The sequence below is a fragment of the Sparus aurata genome, chromosome 7 (genome assembly GCF_900880675.1).
Source record: "Sparus aurata chromosome 7, fSpaAur1.1, whole genome shotgun sequence".
Classification (NCBI taxonomy): Eukaryota; Metazoa; Chordata; class Actinopteri; order Spariformes; family Sparidae; genus Sparus; species Sparus aurata.
This window is the reverse complement of record NC_044193.1, coordinates 1,041,605-1,064,494: the sequence shown is the minus strand read 5'-3', so window position 1 is coordinate 1,064,494 and position 22,890 is coordinate 1,041,605. Positions and strand designations below refer to the sequence as shown.

The following is a 22,890-nucleotide window of genomic DNA, read 5'->3' as shown; positions in this document are numbered from 1 at the left end:
TGTCAGCTTAGGTTTGGCAGTTTTTTCTCTTCTGATTTTTTTCACCAAAACTACAGTTTTCCTTTAACATATGTTGATATTAAAATATTTCAAGTAAACAAGTTTACCTGCAGTATAAACTATTGAACCAGAAGTTTAATGAGAGTACTTTCACAAATAGAAGTATATAACCAAAACCTATAAGTTGCTGTAATTTTTATTGTTAATAGATATCTGAACAACCTAAGTTCTTTAATATAACTTTCTAGAGATGGGGTCGGCTCTTCCTGTCATTGTGCTCCTCTGTTTGGCCATCGGACAGCTGGACGTAAGTGATGATTAAGTTTGTTTTATTTAGACCTACATTAGACCATTTCTACTTTTCTGAAATTATTATTCCATCCTCAGCAGTATGAAATTCACACTTTATTTCCCTTTTTTCTTAACAATAATAATCAGTAAAGATTTTCGTCTACTTCTACTTTTTAATCTAACTACAACAAACCTCTTCTGAGCTGATTTAACAAATATCTTCTTCATGTTCACAGGGGGGACGTATTCACGTAGGAGCTCGTCTTGGTTTGAAACGTAGGTAGCTACAACTTTTAATTCTGTCCAGTGACAGATGTCCATCCTAAACACATCATCTGGTTTGCTCGATTCATTACACACACCACCACCTACTCTGATCAATGCAAAAAATGCTGTTGTCACTCTGGGATGGAGCAATAAAATGACACAATGTCATCAGACTGTTTATATAAACCTCTGACACAAAGTTTGTGAAGTGAGCCCAAGTCATTACAGCATCTTTCAAACAAGTCCGACGGTGGGAGGGTGTTAAAGTCAATTTCTTTTAAAGGGGAGACACCACAGGAGAAGCCATCATATATTCATACATTAATCCATAACATGTCTCTTACAGACTATAGAAAACAACTAAAAACACATTTATGTGTCTATTTCAGTTCAGATTTCTGTTCTAGACATTTAAATGCTAATTATTGTACAGTTTATAGACAGATCCTCATTGGTGATATTATTTCATTAATTGTATTATTTTCCTGTTTAAGCCTACCATTTCTGAAAACTCTGAGGTAATTGACTTAAGGTGCAATATGTAAGATTTTTTCACCAGTTAAATTTATACACAAAACAAATACAGGCAGCCTACAACCAGAGTTAAAAACAAAAATGTAGACATATTTCAATGTTGATGTAAGTGATCAACTGGGGAAGTTTCATGGCGATGTTGATTAGTTAAATTATTTATGTAATTCACCTGTAGTATCTTGCCAGCTCCAATGAATATGATGTAAAACTTCTGACTCAGATTTGAGCTTCATCCTGTTTGTCTGTCTAACATGGAAACTGTGATGCAGTCTGTCCTCGTCCTGTGAATCCTGTTTGGACTCGGTATGGCTCACGCTATTTCATCGTTCAACCCAGAAGACTGACGATGGCTGATGCAGAGGTGCGTAGTTAATCGCTCTTTCATGGCCTTCAGGTAGTCGATGATCAAGTTTTAGCTTTTCAGAACCAGTTTGTATTCTCTCCTCTATCTTGTATCTTCTTTCTCCTGATTTTGTTTCTCTGTTTTCTCCCACTGTCTCCTCCATCAGCTCAACTGCATTCGTCTTGGTGGGAACCTGGCCTCAATCCGCAGCTACAGTGAACATGCCTGGATCAGGGGACTGATCAGAAGAGTCCTTCGCTCTAATAGGGCTACCTGGATCGGGCTGTTTGATGCAATTCAGGTGAGTCCTTTTTATACTTTGACACTGCAGACAAATCTGTAACCTGCAATCAATGCAGCTGTTCAGCAATCAGTTTTCTCTTCCAGGAGCGAAAGTGGATGTGGACTGATGGGTCAAAGGTCCGGTACACTCGCTGGGCTCGCAAGCAGCCTGACAACTATCGTGGAAGAGAAGACTGCACCCAAATCAACTCCGGTGATATGAATATTACTTATAAACTTCCCCGTTTTTTTTTTTTTTTTTAAGAACAAGAAAAAAACATACCAATTGTGTTCATGTTTCATCTTTATTTGTTTGTGGAACAAGTATAATATTTAAATTTACTCTGACTCAAGAAGAAGTAATTAGCTGCAAAGACATTTGTTGTACTCAGTCACTCTTTTCTTTTTACAGGGAACTACTGGAATGATAGACCATGTACCGATAGGGTTCCTTCCGTTTGTGTGAGGAGACGTTGATGCCTCCATCCCCCATCTGCCCTCATGTGTACCGAGATGATGCCACTTCCACCATGACGACTTTACTTTGTGTTTGATCTTACACTTAAATAAGAGTACACTTTCTCTGTTGATTCACTTTTCAATTAATGCTTTAAATCAAAAAATCAAACCAAATCAGTAAATGGCAGCATATGAAATTGCCTTAACATTTTTGATTTTTTTTCTCATTTACTGTCATATATTCACTATCTTTCATTTCAATCACAATCAATACAAAAAACAAAAATACACTGAAATAAAAATATTTTGTGTGTGTGTGTGTGTTAGTTACCAAACTGCCATATTTACTGTCAGAGAGGTGATGACAGACAAAACTAACCGCAGTGATGTAACAAGTACCTTTAACTTAAAGCCCCCTATCCATTGTATTTTGACATTTTTATGATATTTCTCAGTCCTTTCTTGTCAGTGTTGGTGAGGCAAATATTTATAGACAAATAACATAATTTTGTGATCAAAGTAACAGTCCTTCTATCAGGGTAAAAGCCCCTTTGTGTCCTGGTAGTAACTTTCTTAAGATTAATAAAATGTTTGGCCCCAAGGTTCTATTCCAGGGTCATCATTAATATTTTTACGATGTGATCACTGATAAGAAATGAAAGACAGTGTTGTTGTGCACTGCCTCACACGGGGCACCATCATGCAGTGATCATAGAGCATTAAAAGGGAGCTTTGGGTTAAATTTGGTGATCAATAATAATGAATGATTAATGATGAAGATCATCATGGGGGGGGGGGGACAGTCGCCCCCCCTCGTGGCTCAATTGTTGAAAAACGCACGCTAAAGTGCCCTCCTGGGAGCCAAAACGTGTGCTAAAGTGCCCTCTTGGAAGCCAAAAAAGCGTGTCAAAGTGCCCTCTTGATTGGCAAAACACACTAAACTGTCCTCTTGGCTGGTTAAAACATGATAAACTGCCCTCTTGGGAGCCAAAACACGCGCTGAAGTGGCCTCTGTGCGGCAAAAAACACGCGCTAAAGTGCCCTCCTGGGAGCCAAAACGCGAGTGTAGTACATCTATGAACAGTATTTCTACGGGGACTAAAAAGTTGCACCTGCTGATTAAAAACCTTCACAATTGTTTAATAAATGGTTTATACCTGTAGAGCTTTTCATTGTCTGTTAACAGTCAAATAACTATTCAGCATCATTATGTAGAAATTGTCATTTTGTATGATTTGTCGCCCCCCGCAGTTTCTGAGTACAGCACCACTTTGATAAAAACAAATCCCAGGTCTGTAACAATTTGTTAGACATAATGAAGGTGCTAACAACAAACAAAACTTATTACTTCACAACAATTTCATGTGATGAAAATTAGAGATGCACCGATCGATCGGCAACCGATCGCAATCGGCCGATAATGCCCCTATCGGTTTTGATCGGAGTTCTCAAAATAGATCACATCAGGCCGATCAGATGATGTTCAAGTATAAAGACAGTGCATTAACTGCATGCAGGGAGGGAATTTCATGGCCGCTGTTGCCCTGCACTTTGGCCTTGATGCCCCGTGAAAAAAAAACTCATCGACGGCCACAGTGGCCTCTGTGCCCCTGGCCCGGTCAGCGTAGCGAGCTTGACTTTAATTACAACCACCTGAGTGCACAGTAGTCACTCACAGTAACTTCAGTGAGTCCGCGGTTTGCGCAGGTGGAGTCTCATCATCACATCGATGATCTCACGTGAAAGCCTCTCAAACAGCAGCAGCCTCTCGAAACAGAAGTACGAAACTTACAGCACAGCGAGCGAGCGCAGCCGGTTTTGACATGATACGTAACTGACTTATGTGGTAGGATTTAGTTTGGTAAAGTTGGAAATACATTCACAGATTCGAACTTCCCGGATCAATAACTCATAAGTGAAACCTTGTTAAAACACAAACGACAGCTCTTTCCTACCGTAGTGAGGAAGACAACGAGCTACAACCGTATGTTAATCAAAACGAGCGTCTGGACATAAACTCTGGTCTGTATGGTCAGCCAGCTGTGAGACGAGGGCGCAGGGACCGTCTACAAAGTGCAACACCGAAAAGAGAAACTACAAAAAATTCAATAACTTCACTATTATTCAGAGTGTAGTGTCACCAAAATCATTCCACACATCAGTGGTCTCCTGCTGGTTATTCTACTATTTTTAGTTTGGAAAAAATGTGCTTTGCCATAATTTTGGGGAATTTCTATGAGGAGAAATATTCAATAACACTAATATTCAGTGAGGTGTCACAAAACCCACCTCACCCTAACCCTACTTAACAAAAACTACTTTCTAATGTAACTTTAACTTGATTTTGGTATAAAAAAAATTTGTTAATACATAATCCATGTCTTATGATAAATTGGGATGTTATGGTGTCAGTCTGAAAGGTAAATCAACAAATTTTACTCAGTGGCCTTTGTGCCCTGTCATGTGGACTTGGTGCCCCTGAAAAAAAAAAATGAAGGCCAGATGGACTTGCCCCTAAAATGACAAAATTCCCACCCTGACTGCATTCCCACTAGTAAGCTACAGTTACTGTATGTAAGCAGAGTCCAAGTTGTCTCTAAGAGTCTCTAGAGTGTGAAATATTGCACATTGCCTCAGCCTGCAATAAAACGGTGGTCAATTCATGATACTTTCTCATCTCCTAATTTTTATACTTAATAATACAATGTCAATGTTGTGTAAGAAGAATCATTAATTAAATATATGAAAGTTACACAAGACAACAATATAGAAGAATCTATGGATTTGACGCTGTGGTCGGTGATCGGCAATATCGGGATCGGCAGATATTGCTTTCGGTGATCTGTGATCGGCCCCAAAAATCCTGATCGGTGCATCTCTAATGAAAATATGTATGTTGAAGTAAGCATGTATGTTACGCTGTGATTCTCTCAATGAGGTTACATAGTGCAGAAACAAATGACACTGTCAACTCTATAACAAGACACTTCACCATCCAAATGATTCTGAAGCTGTTATTTTTAGGAAAAAAATGCTAAATAATGTTGCTTTAATTAAAGTTTAATCAACTTTGAATCTACCATTCATTCATTAAAAATATCACATAAGTATGTTATATTATATCCTTCCAAGCTGACTTCTGTATTTTGATTTCAGATTATCTTGAATTCAATTACTTTTGATAACAAAGGACAATAAAGACATCCAGCTAACAGCTAAAGGACTCACTTCCTTTCTGAAGTCTTTTTTATTTGCTCAAACATGTGAAGAAATCCCAATAGAAACCTGATGAGGTGTCTTTATAGCCAAACCGCCCTTTATCTTAATAATTCCATTTATACTGTATGATATCAATTCGTTTTGTCATATTTTGGGAAAAATAAAATTTTCGGGGATTCATATCCTGAGTACTGTCTTTATTCAGGTTCGTTCAACAGGTTGGGTGACCTATAGCAACAGCTGTGAGTTCTCTAAACAGAACCACGAAAAGCATAAAGCATGCTTCAACTGATACATTGTCAGTGAAGCCGCCAACACACGTTTATAGAATGCTTATGAAGAGCATTTCCTCATTATGTTGATATGAAACGTGTTTGTGACGTATTTGCTGTTGTAAGTGGAAGTATATAAATCATGATTCACTGTGTGAATAAAAGACCCTGCGAGCTGTTGACAAGCGGAAATATGAAGTCAAAGATAAAATAGTGAAATATCATCAATAAGTTGTGTACTTTAGTAAATATGTACTTAGTTATTTACTACCACTGTAGAACCAGAACAGACCTGGGTACAGAGTCCTGAAGCTGCCACCTGAATATTAATATAAAACATTATAATGATATTTTATTAATCTCATATATGAGTTAACTGACAGAGTTAACTAAAAATGAATTTACCACATGTGAAATTATGCATTAAAATAACCAAAATAACAAAATTATGAATAAATCAATAACTTGTGTTAGTTGTAAGTCATGGGTATGTTGTTTTACTTATTCTGTGTTCAAATTTGACATTTAAACTTAAAAAATGTAATGTATTTTATAATTTAATGAATGAAACTTTCTGCTGTTGTAAAGTTCAATTCTTAAGTAACAGAATAATGACAGAAAATTAGTCATAAAATCTTTTTAAATTTGATGCTTATCATCAATAAATCACTTTCGAATTGTTCAATTTGATTGGTTTATTAATGAGTTGTAATTAAATTAGAAAAAAAATTTGGTTCAGTTTTTTTTTGCTTTCGTAACTTTTTTTGTATTTGTGTGTTCATGTGTTAGTGTATTTACACATCAAGAAAGGTTTGTTGTGGAAAGAGTGGAAAAACAACGACAAACATGAATTATAAAACTAATATTACAAATGTCTGTAAATTAAGGTTCTTAGGTTTTTTTAAGAATGCTCATTAGAACTGACAATGTGCTGTTTTACAACAAATACATGTGATAAGAAAGTCCAAACTATTTAAATGTGAAAACAATCAAATGACACAAAATGAAGGATTATATCATAGTGAAAAAGCAGTAAAATAATAATCAGAATAAACAGAAGATGAAAAAACACTGAATATATGTGAAGTATATATGGATGAAACTAAAGCAAACAATGAAAACAACAATAAGAAAACAGGAATATTAAAACAACACGTTCAGGAGTTGCTCATTATGTAATCTGAGCAGATGTTTCTGTGTGTGCTTCTTGATATTTTCTTCATGACTGACTGTAGGTTTGATCACTGAGCTGCAGTGCGAATGTGACGACACAGCAGTCTGACTTTAAACAGCGAGAGGAGCAACAGGAAGTGAAGATGAACACTTCATTCCTTCTATCAGAATAAAAGCATGTTGGTGTCTCCAGGAGAAGTCATCATCATGTCTGTGCTTTTCCCATGCTACAGTCAAAGGTTTCACAAACGCCACACACAACTGAGAATACTAACAGCATGTCAAGCTAACGTAACCTGAACCATTGACCATAACATCTTGCTTTAACGTGCTGACAGCTGATTATCTTTAGAAATGGGCTTATAGACTAAAAGCTGGTCTGAGACTCGTGTCTCTTGCTTGGTTGCTCTTTCTCTCCTCAGACATTGTCTTCTTTGGTCGTGTTCACCTCTGTCATGTCTGTAGAGGCTGCTGAGCCTGGTTATGTTGCTCATCCTAAGGAGGGTTGGCCCAGTGTAAACAAATGACATTAACCAAATTCAAAACCAGAATAGTAATACAGAATTTCAGCACTAGGTGGCGAACGTTCCTCAGCCTCTTTTGAGAAGACCTTAATGAGTGTCCTGGCACCTCAGTCTGCCTCAGGCATGTTCAATCTGAGAACTGTTAAATCTTTGAGGTACATTTTCTCTGGTTAGGTGGAGGAGTCAGAGGTGTGACCCACTCAGCAGTCGTGTTTTTATGCAGCCCTCGCCTCTCTTTTGGATGAAAACAGCTCCTCGTATTTGACTGGCAGTAAATGACTATCAGGAGCCCAAATCTGATGGCCAGTCAGGCAAACAATGATGTTATGTTGTTGTTGATCTACAATCTGCGACACTTTACAAAAAATGTTAACAAAGAAATTGATGTTACGACAGGCTCCGAGGCCGCAACAAAATATGGATAATTGACGTGGGATAAAAACAAAAGAGCTATGTTTATTGATTATAAACACAAATTAAATATACCATGGAGTGTGGAAGTGTATATCAGTGGTGTAAGAGGGTGCTTGTATGTGGTGTCAAATGTGAGGTGCATGTTGTCCGGTGCAGAAAAGAACAAAACAAAACAGCAGCAGCAGCAGGGTGTCGATCCTGTGGAAAGAGAGAGAGGAGTTAAACCACCCGGCTTAAATCAGCTGCAGAGCCAGGCCCTGGTGCTCCCAATCAGCCATCCCCTGCAACCTGCAACACACAGACACACCCACTACACACAGGACACAGCCATGGGCTAAGGGCCGTAACACCCCCCCCCCCCCCCCCCCCCCCATAAAGTCAGGGTCCCAAACGGAACCCTGGCATCCATATGTCCCCGACTCCATCCTCAGCAACTACCCTTAATGCTATTCAACCATAGCAAAAAACAATAATAGTAATGAGAAAAAGGGAAAAACAAAAACCTCACATCTGTCCCTCATTGGCCCCCCAGCTCCCCTCTCCATCCCCAGCAACTGGTACCAAGAAGCTCATTTAAGCGGAAAGAGGGAGAGCAGAAGGCACCTGGAACAGAGCAGAGATAAATTAATACACACAAACATTGATCACAGGGAGCCCTGTGGCCCCGCCTCACCACCTGTCAAAACCTTCTCAGAGACCGGCGCGATGCACATTGCCGGTTTGGGGGTAAAACTGGGCTCTGTGTGCTCAGACCTAAAGATAGCAATCACGCCTCCAGTGGCCCCGCTTATGACAATAGTTACACACTTTGTCAGACTCAAAAGCACCACGTTCGTTCCCTTGCTGCTCCGGTCTTACCGGGCGCCCAGACCACACTCACCGCCCACTGTGGAATTGTCCCTGTGCCCGCTACCGCGAACAGCAGGACCAACTCGCTCATGCCTCAACACGTAGTCATAAGCTAAAGCGGCCGCCTCAGCTGCTGTCTTAACCTTGCGCTCAGATATAGACGCTGCAATGCGCTCCGAAACCGAGCTCTTTAACTGTTCCAATATAACCAACTCGCGCAGAGCATCATTTGCATCAACCTCAGCAGCCACACACCATTGATCAAAAGAAGTGGATAAGTCCCGTACAAACTCCATATGAGACTTTTCACCCTTCCTCCAAGTCCTAAACCTCTGGCGATAAGCCTCAGGGAACAGCTCAAACGCCTTAAGAATACCTGATTTTACTGATGCATACTTCCTACACTCACTGCTACTCAAGGACGAATAAGCTTCCTGCGCCCTGTCAGTTATCACACACACACTACAACAATAACGTATGCGTGGACTAAGACCGACCCCGAGCGTCCGCCAGACGCTCAAGCATTAAAAAACGTCTCCGGATCTCGCTCATTAAATTTAGGGACAAGCTTCAAATCATTCACAGCAGCAGAATTCACCTGATTTCCCTCAGACACAAAGGGATCATCAGTCAAAACATCAGACATTGCTCTCCCCTCACGAACCAACTGCAACTTTTGTTTCTGCAGCTCCAGTCTTACCAATTCAGTTCCCTGCTTAATTTTCTCCAAAGACAATTCCTTCTCTGTCTCCCATTTCCTGCGTAATTCCAGCAACTCTTTCAGCTGCTCAAAAGATAAACCTGGACCAAAACCAAGACCCGCGACAGGCGGAAATGAATCGTCACTCACCGAAACAGTTTCTTTTACAGTGCTCAAAACCTTTATTTTAGACAGATGCACCTTCAGATTCGCCCTAACGGCCTCCTTAACTCGTCTGTCACCCACATGAACTTTATAATAGTCGAACAACTTCAGTAACTGATCCCTCAAACACTCGTCCAAAAGCTGCTCAGACGGGCTCTCCAAAAATGTCTTAATTTCATCCATACCGATAAGCTTGCGAGAGAAGAACAGAAAAAATACAAAGGGCTAAACCCACCTGTGTGCCTCAGTTGCGTTTCTCCGCTAGCCATCTGCCTGACCAAAACCTAACTAGAATAACTGCCCCCTAGTCTTCATGAGGCGTAGTGGCAGGTTTTTATGCACCTAGAGCCCACTGGCCCGAAAGTAGCATCCAGTAAACTGGCCACCACCTCAAAACCACGGGCAGTGCTCCCGAGCAAAATTGAGGAAAAAGGGAAAGGGATGCTCTCAACCACCGTACCCCAATACTAACAACCCCCCACCGGCGAGTCCCAAAGGGGAGACGCCGCTAAACCTACCGGAAAAAAAACTCATAAAAATCATGCACACACACACTTCAATCAACACTCACCTTCTCCCGCAAGGACCCATTACGCATGAATGAAAACAACCTCAAAACATGCCTGCGCACCAAGGCTTTAGACCTCCTCAAGCACAAAAGCGCCATAAATGGAGACACACATCACCATCCACTAAGGAGACTCCAAGGGAACCCCGCATTCCTGACGACCCTTGCCGCACAAGGTCAATTAACCTCCTTCAGTCACTGCCACACGCCGCCAAATACCCAAATTCAGACGCCAAATTTCCGCGCCAACACAGACTAAATGCGGTCACACCGCGAACGCCCAAGACAAACCAAAGTAGGTTAACCTAAGGAAAAACATCAAAAACCACAAAACGATCAGACAAGCCCCCAACTTTGTTACGACTGGCTCCGAGGCCGCAACAAAATATGGATAATTGACTCGGGATGAAAACAAAAGAGCTATGTCTATTGATTATGAACACAAATTAAATGTACCATGGAGTGTGGAAGTGCATCAGAAGTGTAAGAGGGTGCTTGTATGTGGTGTCAAATGTGAGGTGCATGTTGTCCGGTGCAGAACAGAACAGAACAGAACAGAACAGAACAGAACAGAACAGAACAAAACAAAACAACGCCGCCGCAGCAGCAGGGTGTCGATCCTGAGGAAAGAGAGAGAGAGGACTTAAACCAGCCGGCTTAAATCAGCTGCAGAGCCAGGCCCAGGTGCTCCCAATCAGCCATCCCCTGCAACCTGCAACACACAGACACACCCACTACACACAGGACACAGCCATGGGCTAAGGGCCGTAACAATGAAAAAAATTACCTTGTCTAAAAATCGAGCTTTGTATTGTCCTCTTCTGAAAATAGTCCCAGTTGGGTTAGTGGTGTCAGTTCTGGTCTTGAATCTCAGTGGAGGATTCTCATCACGTTTCATCAACAGAAGAAGCCCATGGGATACGACCAAAAGATTTGGCAACAGCTTAACAAGTTATCTTACCCCACGATCATTATTGAATGCTTGAGCAGTGTATTTGCACAACAACAGGTCGGACTCGTGTACCACAGTGTGCTCTGAAAAACCCTCTACATGCTTTATTCTTTAATTCTTCATTGTCAGGTGCAAAAATCTTATTTAGTTCATTAGAAATAATATTAACAATGAATGATGATAGAAATATAAAATAATGAAAGAGTGAGAAAAGTAACAGGTTAGTATGGTGGTGCACATACCTACTGTATATTCATACATATGAAGGATTGATTTATATACATGCCATCTGCACAAACATGAGAAAACAAAGTGACTCAAACAGTCAGACTCTCGACTGAATGCTTCAGCATTATTAAATTGTGTTCCATATTCACAATCTGCTTATTCTATCTTATCTAATATTCCATATTTGAAACAGGTGTGTATTGTTATCGGTTACTGGAAATATAATTGTTATAATAACAATAAAAAGCATTTGAGTGAACTGAAGATTAAATATGGCTTTAAGAGATGAGGGAGGGCAGCATGCCAGCAGCTTTGACAGAACACTCATGATATGTTTGTTTTAGATTTGTTTTCAGGTAAAACATGTTCCTGGTACAGTACATGTGTCAACAGCCAAACAGTAGTCATGCGCTTCTTTTGTTTGAGTATATTTTACATTTCATGCTCTCATTCATATGATGTGTTTGCAGAAGCATGTAAAGTGAAAGTGAAAGTGTAACAAACAGTGCTCAAACTACTTTATTGAGTTACAATATTCAACATTATGAAAAACATCAAAATGTTCTGATTCCAGTTTCATAATATATTTAGGGTGTACTGCGACAATATTTTTTCTGTAGATGCATGTTTGGATGATTCTGCATAACCACAGCAGACCCTATGATGACGAGCCAGAAGAATGAGATTTGGAAGTATTTTTATGTTCGTGCTGGTGATCCAATTTATCTTCTTCATCTTACGATTCCTTCGAGGTAAGTTTCCTCAAATTTGGCAAAAACATCCACTTGGACCCAGGGATGAACTGATTTTACTTTGGTTGTCAAATGTCTTTGTGATGTCACAAAACAGGTTTTTAGCAATAACACCTGAAATGCAAATTTTGAAAAGATTTCCCATAAACGTCTATTAGAATGAAATTATGAAAAGTGCTGGCATTTTATATCCAGAAGATCAAATTCACTGTGATGTCATAACAATCTGCTAAAATACTATTCTGGCTATCATTCATCTCAGAGGTCGACTGGTTTTTTCAGGGCCAGTACGGATTATTGGAAATCAAGAAGACTGAAAACTGATATTTGGGACCGATATTCGTTGGAACAAAGTACAGTTTACTCAAGAACTGTTTTTAAGTACAATTTTCAGATATTTTACTTGAGTATTTCCATTCCATTCCATCCCTATCCATATTCAATATCATAACTCAGGAAAAGAAGGTGAGATTGTGTTTCACATTTTATCAGGTGACATTGACCTGAATTGAATTTAAAATATTGTCTGTGACCGGGATGGGAAGGGTCGGCCACGATCCTACCTACACGCCTCAGAGCCCAGGAGCTGTGCAGGTCCTGAAGGGATGAAAGGAGAGCAGAGCAGGTCAACACTGCTACTTAACTGGTGCGTGGAGGCATTCAAACTCAAGGTCTTAATTCGTTTGTGAAGATCATATTACCAGAAAGAGGCAACAGGTTGTCCTTGAGGACGAACCTTTATTTATTTTCTACACAAATGTATTGATACTAGAATCAAATTTCAGATGAAACACCCCGATGTGTATCTGTAGACAGTGTACTAAGACAGTTCACACTATTGTTTTTACATGTCAAGTGGAGCTGATGTCTCTCGTAACCAGAATGTTTTTATAGAATTGTTTAAGGAACAAATTTACTCAAGGCTGTGGCAATATGTAAAATAATACTTAGTTAAACAATAGACATCCTTATAGTCAGTGGATGACAAACAAGATAAAGAAACCAGCACCAAGAAAAAACTATATAAAGGCTGTGTTCCCTTTGCCAAGACAGCCTTCAACCTGCTACTGCTCGAGCAACTTGAATTTGATCATCACAAGGCGGTAAGATTTTATCTTTTTCTTTCATCAGAGCACCAGCTTCACAGAAAAGACTTTTAGAAAAGGATAATAACCCAGTGCTGATTTACAGGTAATCGCATAAAAACTAAATATATCAGCTGATTGCATCGTGTCCACTTAATGAGGCAATCTCTCTCTAGGTTGTAGGTATTTACAGTGCAGTGTAAATACAAGTTTATTTTTCATTAACTTATCAGAGATAAACGTAGCAAAACTACATACACAGTTCATGCTGAAAAGTATGTAGAAGAGTTTAAAAATATTTGGATCATATGCATTACATAATATTTTGCTCAAGAATTAGACTAAGAATTTGTACGTGTGTTTCACTGTATCCATATATTTTTTATGTATAAGAATATACAATTATACCTAAATAAAACCCTGTGATACTTTTAAACATACAAATATTAAGGGGGCACTATGTAGTTTCAGAGAAGAAATTCAAACTCAGAATTTTAATATTTACAATATTAATGAAGTAATAATACAATATCAGGAATACTAATTGTTTTCCACAAGTGAATCAACAAGCTGTTCTCAGGGGGAAATAAGGTCCCAGAACACTGTCAGTAAAACTAGAAAGGTGGCAGGGTCCGCCACATATAAACAAAGTTAAACAGTACAAATTGTGTTTGTAGTCATGAAAACAAAGAAAGTTTGATTATCATGTTTGTTTTGGCAGATTTTACTCTATTAAATTTCTTCACCAAAAGTTTTCCTTTAACACATGTTGATATTGGGATATTTCAAGTAAACAAGTTTACCTGCAGTATAAAACTATTGGAACAGAAGTTTAATGAGAGTACTTTCACAAAGAGAAGTATATAACTAATATCTGTAAGTTACTACAACATGTGTTAATTAACATCTGAACAATCTAACTTCTTTAATATAACTCTCTAGAGATGGCGTCAGCTCTTCCTCTTCTTGTGCTCCTTTGTTTGGCCATTGGACAGTTGGACGTAAGTGATGATGCATCTTGCAAGAGTTTTATTAATCATTTGTTAAGACTGACATTATTATTTCATCCTCAGCAGTATGACATTCACACTTTGTAATAATAAGTAATAATTCTTCGTCTTCTTCTACTTTTTAGCTGATTTAATGAATGTCTTCTTCATGTTCACAGGGGCGACGTGTTAAAGGTCTTTCTCGTTATAAAAGTAGGTTTCTGCAACTTTTAACTAAAAATTCATCCCAAACACATTACATCATCTGGTTTGTTTGATTCATTACACAGAGCAGTTCACACCACCACCTACTCTGATCAATCCAAAAAATGCTGTTGTCATTCTGGGATGGAGCGATAAAATTACACATCATCAGACTGTTTATATAAACCTCTGACACAAATTATTTGAAGTGAGCCCAAGTCATTACAGCATCTTTCAAATGGTTCTGATGGTGTGGGAGGGTGTTAAAGTTAATTTGTTTCAAAGGGGAGACACCACAGGAGAAGCCATCATATATTCATACATTAATCCATAACATGTCTTCTTTCAGACTATAGAAAACAACTAAAACACACATTTGTGTGTCTATTTTAGTCGTGATTTCTGTTCTAGACATTTAAAGGCTAATTATTGTATGTGTAATAGATTGATTCTCATTGGTGATATAATTCAATAGTTTTATTATTTGCATATTTAAGCCTACAATTTTTGAAAACTCTGAAATAATTGACTTAAAGGGGCAATATGTAACAATTTTTTACCTGTTTAATTGATACACAAAACAAATACAGGCAGCTTTTAACCAGAGTTACTGCTATTTCACATTCTGTTAATAATTTCAGTTAATATTTTAATGGTTTAAAAACAAAGATTCAGACATATGTCAATGTTAATGTAAGTGATCAACTGGGGAAGTTTCATGGTGATGTTGATTAGTTAAATTATTTACATAATTAACCTGTAGTATCTTGCCAACTCCAGTGAATATGATGTAAAACTTCTGACTTAGATTTGAACTTCATCCTTTTTGTCTGTCTAACATGGAAACTGTGATACAGTCTGTTATTATCGTACTGCTTGGACTCGGCTTGGCTCGCGCTATTTCGTGGTTGAACCCAGAAGTCTGACGATGGCTGATGCAGAGGTGCGTAGTTAATCACTCTTTACTGGCCTTCAGGTAGTTGATGATCACGTTTTAGCTTTTCAGAACTAGGTTGTATTTCTCTCCTCTATCGTATTCTTCTCTGCGTACATGCTCTCAGATGTTCCATATTGATTTTGTATCTCTGTTGTTTCCCACTGTCTCCTCCATCAGCTCAACTGCATTCGTCTTGGTGGGAACCTGGCCTCAATCCGCAGCTACAGGGAACATGTCTGGATCAGGGGACTGATCAGAAGAGTCCTTCGCTCTGATAAGCATGCCTGGATTGGGCTGTTTGATGCAGTTCAGGTGAGTCCTTTTTACACTTTTACACTGCAGACAAATCTGTAAACTGAAATCAATGCAGCTGTTCAGCAATCTGCTCACTCTTCCAGGAGCGAAAGTGGTTGTGGACTGATGGGTCAAAGGTCCGGTACACTCGCTGGGCTCGCAAGCAGCCTGACAACCACCGTGGAAAAGAAGACTGCACCCAAATCAACTCCGGTGATATGAATATTATTTCTAAACTTCCCAATGTTTTTTTTTTTTTAAGAACAAGAAAAAAATATGATAATTTTGTTCATGTTTCATCTTTATTTGTCTGTGGAACAAGTATTATATTTAAATGTACTCTGACTCAAGGAGAAGTAATTAGCTGCAAAGACATTTATTGTACTCAGTCACTCTTTTCCTTTTACAGGGGACTATTGGAATGATAGACCATGTACCGATAGGGTTCCTTCCGTTTGTGTGAGGAGACGTTGATGCCTCCATCCTCCATCTGCCCTCATGTGTACCGAGATGATGCCACTTCCACCATGACGACTTTACTTTGTGTTTGATCTTACACTTAAATAAGAGGAAACGTCCTTTGATGATTCACTTTTCATTTAATGCTTTAAATAAAAAAATCAAACCAAACCAGTAAATGGCAGCATATGAAATTGCCTCATTTAACTATGATTTAACATTTTTAATGTTTTTCTTATTTACTTTCATATATTTACTATCTTTCTTTTCAACCACAATCAATACAAAAAAACAAAAATACATTGAAATAAAAATATTCTTTAAGCATAACATGTTTCTTCAGTTCGGTGTGTGTGTGTGTGTGTGTGTGTGTGTGTGTGTGTGTGTGTGTGTAAGACTTGTATTTGGTGACCAGACTGTCACATTTAATGTCAGAGAGTTATCAGACATACTATGACAGACAAAACTCACCGCAGTGATGTAACAAGTGTTTTTAACTTAAAGCCCCCCTCCAGTGTATTTTGATATTTTTATCAGATTTCTGAGTCCTTATTTGGCAGTGTTGTTGAGGCAAATATTTGTAGACAAATAATAAAATTAAGTGCTCAAAGTAACTTAATTTATGCTGTTGCTATTATGGAATAATGACATATGACTATAGTAGAACCTGTGAGTCATACATCATTCCAACAGGGTTATAAAAGCTGTGCAGCTGATTTACAGAACAGGGCCCGTATTCACAAAGAATCTTAAGGCTAAAAGTAGCTCCTAACAGGCGAATTTAGGAGCAACTCCTAAAAATAATGGGCGTGTCAATCGTAACTTTAGGACTCCTAATTTTTGAAAATAAGAGTTATTCACAAAACATTTTAAGCCTAAAAGTAGCACCTAAGTCTGGGAGACCTTAGAAGTAGTCCAGAGGACTCCTAACTCGCTAAGACCTGGTCACAGCCGAATGTTCTGGAGACGCTAAATGACAGGGAATTATTAAAACGATGTCGGATGGACCGCGAAGGGATTGAAGTTGTGGTTGAGTTGGTGAGGGACGCAATAACAATCCCAACCAACCGAAACAATCCAATAACGCCGCAGTTAAAATGTTTGGCAACACTCCGGTATTTGACTACGGGGAAAATGCAGCTCTTCGCACGGGACTAGTATTACCTGGGGACCTCAAGTGATGTAGAAATTATCCCACCACGTCCGTGTTTCGTGCGGCGCATTCACACAGGATAAGCAAAGTCTGTGTTTTAACTCGAATTTACTGACATTATCCCCCGGGTCGATCGCACCGGAGCCCTTGCTGGAGCAGCACAACAGTTAGATATGGACATTTTTAATATAATAACTGGTGAGCCTGTTGAAAGATGGAAAAATGCGCCTTACCGCATGCTGCCATGCATGTAATCCATCTAATCATCTTTCGAGATTTCACTCTTCTGATGAGCCTCCTGAATTTGCACCCAAAATGCTGTCAAAACTTTCATTTATAATTCCCAACGCAGCCTCCATAATTCTCGACCGGGAAAAAGGCAGAAAAAAGGTGGAAAACACAAAATACCTTAAGAAAAATAAAAAACGACCCCAAATCACAGAGATGCCGATTCGCACAGGACTAATATTATCACAGGAACTCTGTGTTTGGAGAAATATGGGAGGTAATTTGCAGTGGATTTTTTACTTTACAAATAACAGACATGGCAGATTCGCACAGGATTAAGATCACAGACGACCTCCGCAATTATTACAAATTACTGGAGGTCCCCAGGTTATACTAGTCCCGTGCGAATAGGGCTTGCATTCCATCTATACACAAATTGTCTTTGACACACATTACAATATACTGGACATTGTTGTGAAATGGCCCGGATCAACACGCGATTCCCGAATTTTAATGGAGGGTGGTTTGACGCAGCTTTTCGAGCAAATGCCGCTTTTATTTATTGCCGTTTTTTTATTTATCTTGTAATTTGTCATTGTTGTCCGAAGCGTTTTTGTTTGGCGGGGGGGGGGGGCACTTAATTCTCCCCATAAATACATTTATTTATCAAATATCTTTTCATAGGCTTTGTCATGGGCTTGTAGTCAACTTCCTTATTTTCACTTCATGCATTGCGTAGCCTAAATGACTTTTCAATGGGCTGCCCTGTCACTCAACAGCCAATCACCGTTGTCACCGCTTCTAAGTGCGTCCTTATAAAATGACGTCATCCATAGCAACAGAGAGTTACTTCTAGTTTAGGAGTTCACTGTTTTCATAACTAAAAGTAGGTCTCAGCGGCTTTGTGAATTGAACAACTCCCACATAAAAACTTTTAGTCCGATTTAGGAGTACTCCTAACGTTAAGATAAAAGTCTTTGTGAATACGGGCCCAGGGCGGTGAGCAGTGTGTTAGTGGTCAAGCAAGAAGCTGGAGCAGACCGGTGTTAGCAACCGGAGCAGAGGGTGAACTTTTGCCGATAAGTTGTTTAGTAGCAGTAAATGTACAGTACAGGTTATAGTTTAATCATGAACAACTCTGATCAACGAACAGGACTAAAATACTTTATTTCATAAACATTGTTGTAAATTCCCTATTAATACCGTGTGTTTTGTGCAGGAACCATTCAGTGCAGAATTTAGTGTTTTTACATCAGGCACCTCGTTGGGCAGGTAAGGGGTCCTTGGGAACATAATATTGAGCTGTTCACGGTATTCAAGTTCATTCTGCATTGATGCCTGTCTGCGTTTGTGGTGAAGGTGGGTTGTAATGTTCCGTTAACAATCGTTAATTAGTTATTTGATATGCAAATGAAGCGGCGAATTTCAGCGCTAATGTAAGCTAACGTTGCTTGTGTAGCAATGTTTTATTAGATGTTTAATGTGCTAACAGACTGGTAACTGTTGACTAAGTTGAAGCTAATGTGGCAAAGCGGCGAGAGGTCTACGTTTTAAGTTGATTAAGTTAACTTCAAAGTTATTTGAGTCCAACAACACCACCTAGGGGAATTTCGCCCCCAGGAAATAGTTTACGTGGGTACAGCCACTTTGATATAACACAGACAACAAGGTCACAGGTTCGAAATCACTTTTCAGAGACGTGCTTCCAAAAATAGACAAGTTTATGTAATATTTCTTTTGTTTAATGAACACAATTCTTTCAAAAGTATTAGTAAAAGGTCTGGTGAGAGTAATTTTGTGAATTTTATTGCACAGTCACCCTTTTGGCCCAATATTGCACAGTTATTTTTGCCCCAACACCTCCTCTAAAAATGTATACTCAAAATGAAAATTAATACACAGGGCTGTGGGCCTCCCAGCGAAAGTGACTAGCTGAAAGTGGGGAAGGGGTCCAATGAGACACACCAAACATGAAAACCCACACCATCGGATCACACCACGCTGCACGCCACCGAAAAAGGAAGTGAAGGGGACCGCCACCAAAGGAATCAGTGCCACTCGCTCGGGCCCAACAGCTCCTGTTTGATAAAAGAAAGACAACAAACGTTAATAAAATCAAGTCATTAAAGGGGGGGGGGGGGGGGGGCACGGCACAAACCAACACACTGGCTTCAAAGAGCACCAACCCACTCAACATGGCCAAGATGTCAGAACTGGGTTAACTGGCGCATCACAAAGACACCACGACCAATAGGCTAAATGAATAATGAAATAAGGAAAATATAAATGAACTAAACACTGGGGGTTACAACAAAAAGAATGAAAAACAAATGAAATTATGTTATACACAACCCAACGTTCATGATCTATGTAATAAAAATACTAAATGCTCCTTTAATTATGCTCAGTAGAGCAGCGCGGACAGACAATGCAGGCAGAACAGCGCAGACAGAACAGCGGAGATCCCTGGCGAGCAGACGGCTTAGGGTTGGAGATAAACCACCTGCCGATGTGTACTGCTTGGCCTATAAGTGCACAAACACAACTGAATTATAACAAAAATTGCAATTGAAGCCAAAGGAGGAAGGTAAATTCGAGTACCTACCGGAAGGTTTCCCATGCAGCAGCCCCCTCGTGGGAGTGAGAGACACAGGGGATGAAGCGCAGCAGCTATTGCTGCAATCAGAGCCACCAAGTTATTTCATTTGCAGATAACAGACAGCATAAATACAGCAGACAGACAATGAGCAGGCCTACCTCAGCAAAGCAACACCGAGTGCACACGGGCCGTTACGCACAGGCCGTTACGCACGGGCTCTGGGCCACACGTTCCCAACACACACTCTCCAGCCGGCAGACAGGCCAGCTCCACTGCGAAGCAAGAAAACGCATGCCGATATAATGCCAACTACACCGTAAATGTGCCGATGTAACAAAAATGGCAGAGAGGTTTACCTTGAGATTACAGTGAGGACACTCAATCCGTCACACAGTCTCTGAAACAACCACGCCACGCCAGACCACGCCGCCAACACGGAAACCAGGCTCCATATGACAGGGAAGCACACATATCTGATGAGGAAGGTGCGCACCTACATATAGGTCAGCGCAGCACCGCCCCGCAATCAAGGTGATTGAGTTCATGCCTAAAGCCCGATGGCACTTAACTCAGAAAGAAGAGAGGAGATTTATTCTGCAACACCAGAGACCTTATAAGAGGGCATTTAACAAAGGGAGAAAATGACCATTTTGCCACACTAAGTTTGAGCTAACATGTGCTCATTAAGCTAGCGCACCTTCTCATGTATATCATGTTTGTCCATTGCAGATACCAGTACAGAAGAGAGTCAATCAGACCGATGTAAAGCCTCAGACAGTGTAGACAGAGTAAAACTGTAAGCAGTAAACCAGAAACACCGAGCTGTATGTGATTTGGAGTCGTGCTTCATCATTAAAGCTACGTTAACTGTTCTACTGTGTCTGGCTTCACTCTCTAATCGGAGTGTTTGTGTGGATAAGGTGTCCCAGCGAATCCGCCTAAACGAAAATACAGTCCTAGGTCTCCGAAACAAACACAATAATTCTGTACCAATGAGGGCCTAAGGCAGTGCAGTGCAAATTAATAATCCGCCCACTTGGCTTTCTTTTTTGTTACCTAAACAATTCGAAAAAAAACTGACCTGTCTTCAACCAGACTGTTGGCATAGCTTTTGTTGTACACTGCATCACACAAGGCACAATTATGTAGTTCTGATGGGGCATTAAAAGGGAGTTTTAGGTTAAATTTGGCTATCAGTAATGATTATGATTATCAAGGATGATTATGGATTATGATAAATACTATGACACAATTTACATTTGATCACCTCGGGGCACCATTATGGTGCACGCTGCCTCACACGGGGCACCATTGTGTTATATACTGCCTCACATGGGGCATCAATGTCGGGAATCGGTGGAGCATATCATTTGATTATTGATCCCTGGTGCTCCGTGTTCATTAATAAATAATAATAACCTACATCATTCATTGATTAACAATATCAAATTTAATTAATAGCCAATAATCAATTGGCTCCATCGATTTCCAACACTTTCATTATGAACTGGTATGAACCAGCAGAGCTATTCAATGCTATCAGAACAGGGTTATCAGATATGTTGGTGACTGTGAATTATCAAGGAAAAGCCATCAGAAAAAGTACCTACACGTGCTTCCAAGTGATGCAGGAAATAGGTTTTCACACGAAAAGGATTTGATGTGGTGTTTTCGTTCACAATAGATATGGTAATAGAAGGCAGGAAGAAATGCAGCAAAAGATGAGAAACAGAAAAGAAAATTGAGATACAAAAAAGTCTTGCACATGTCCTGACAAAGTCTACAAACACTCCCTTAAGGAAATTTGTGTTTAAAAGAATCCATGAATCATTAAATGTTATTCTCTTGAAAGGTTTTTCTTTGTAGATATCCTTCAAGAGAACGTTGTAAAGCTCTTCCAAGAAGACAATAAAGTAAATCATTATCTTTCTCACAGTCCTCTACACCCAATAAGTCAGACAGTCTGACCTCAATTGTGTGTTTACATTACAACATGTATTGGATAGGCGCCAATACAGTACTTGGCCGAACACAGTAAATACAGGTGTGACTGATCCAGCTGCCATTGTTCTTACTTGCTACTGACCTGCAAACAACACCATGTTCAGCTTTAGGCTTACCGTCATCATACTGTGCAAGTACATTTCAGATTTTTTCTTATATGAGATTAATACTTTCTTGTTGAAGACTATGAATATTTTCATAATATATGATTTAGGATTTTAGTATGCATGATGGAGTCATCATTCCAATTTGAGTCTATAAAGTAAGCATGTTTTTTGTCATTGTGTGGTCTGATGGGATGACCGGTGTCTGTCTCTGTGTGTGAGTGTCTTGCAAAAACGAGATAAACACAGATTGACAGTGGTGATGTTTTCTCACACTAACACTTTGGTGTCTGTTTTTTTTTTTTTTAGATGTTTGCACAAAGACTGCTATCAGCAGTGACAACGGTAGCAGCGTTCAACATTTAAACTGTGGTACGACTCAATGCTAACTCTTTCTGACCACAACCAACAGTACATTTGGTGTTGGACAACCTAAGTAGACCAATCAATCCATGTCGAGGCATGCAGAGACTTGCTACAGGGAACTAGTTGAATATTTCCCAGTGACATTTATTTTCTTGATCACATGTAGGATCAGATCTCTGTGGGTTGGATAAAGGAAGTTGCAGCGTACCAAAGATATTCTTTGAATTTTTTACTTTAATCGTCATAGATCATAGTTTCTTGAATCCACTAATTACTGTCACCCTTTCAGTCTTATTTCTTTTTTTCACTTTATTTCACTCACAACAGCTTACCTGTACAAAGTGCTCTCAGCCGGGCACTGTGGATGTCCTCAGGAGGAGGTATGCACAATAAAGTCCAAAATGTCCTCATGTGGCTGCTGCATTTTTGATTAAAGCAACATTATGTTGTATTTTGTTCCATTTGGTTACAATACA

The 22,890-nt window shown here is 39.6% G+C and overlaps 2 protein-coding genes across 2 annotated transcripts; both read left to right on the top strand.

Moving 5' to 3' along the window:
* Positions 1-248: 248 nt before the first annotated feature.
* Positions 249-2,480, top strand: LOC115584947 (galactose-specific lectin nattectin-like). The gene is made up of 6 exons (XM_030422915.1): positions 249-307; positions 528-567; positions 1,362-1,453; positions 1,602-1,736; positions 1,823-1,931; positions 2,130-2,480. The coding sequence occupies exons 1-6, from the start codon at positions 251-253 to the stop codon at positions 2,192-2,194; spliced, it is 498 nt and encodes a 165-aa protein (XP_030278775.1). The 5' UTR covers positions 249-250; the 3' UTR covers positions 2,195-2,480.
* A 10,568-nt stretch (positions 2,481-13,048) lies between these two features.
* LOC115584948 (galactose-specific lectin nattectin-like) lies at positions 13,049-16,154 on the top strand. The gene is made up of 7 exons (XM_030422916.1): positions 13,049-13,095; positions 14,020-14,078; positions 14,246-14,279; positions 15,128-15,213; positions 15,385-15,519; positions 15,606-15,714; positions 15,911-16,154. Exons 2-7 carry the CDS (start codon positions 14,022-14,024, stop codon positions 15,973-15,975), a joined length of 486 nt encoding a protein of 161 aa, XP_030278776.1. The 5' UTR covers positions 13,049-13,095; positions 14,020-14,021; the 3' UTR covers positions 15,976-16,154.
* Positions 16,155-22,890: the final 6,736 nt, after the last annotated feature.

Bases quoted from the DNA above. Each gene is read 5' to 3' on its own strand.
- LOC115584948 (XM_030422916.1), top strand. From the start codon at position 14,022: ATGGCGTCAGCTCTTCCTCTTCTTGTGCTCCTTTGTTTGGCCATTGGA. The intron at 14,280-15,127 runs GTAGGTTTCTGC...ACTGTGATACAG, and splicing joins AGGTCTTTCTCGTTATAAAA to TCTGTTATTATCGTACTGCT. The intron at 15,214-15,384 runs GTGCGTAGTTAA...CTCCTCCATCAG, and splicing joins TGACGATGGCTGATGCAGAG to CTCAACTGCATTCGTCTTGG.
- LOC115584947 (XM_030422915.1), top strand. From the start codon at position 251: ATGGGGTCGGCTCTTCCTGTCATTGTGCTCCTCTGTTTGGCCATCGGA. The intron at 308-527 runs GTAAGTGATGAT...TCATGTTCACAG, and splicing joins TGGCCATCGGACAGCTGGAC to GGGGGACGTATTCACGTAGG. The intron at 1,932-2,129 runs GTGATATGAATA...TTCTTTTTACAG, and splicing joins CTGCACCCAAATCAACTCCG to GGAACTACTGGAATGATAGA.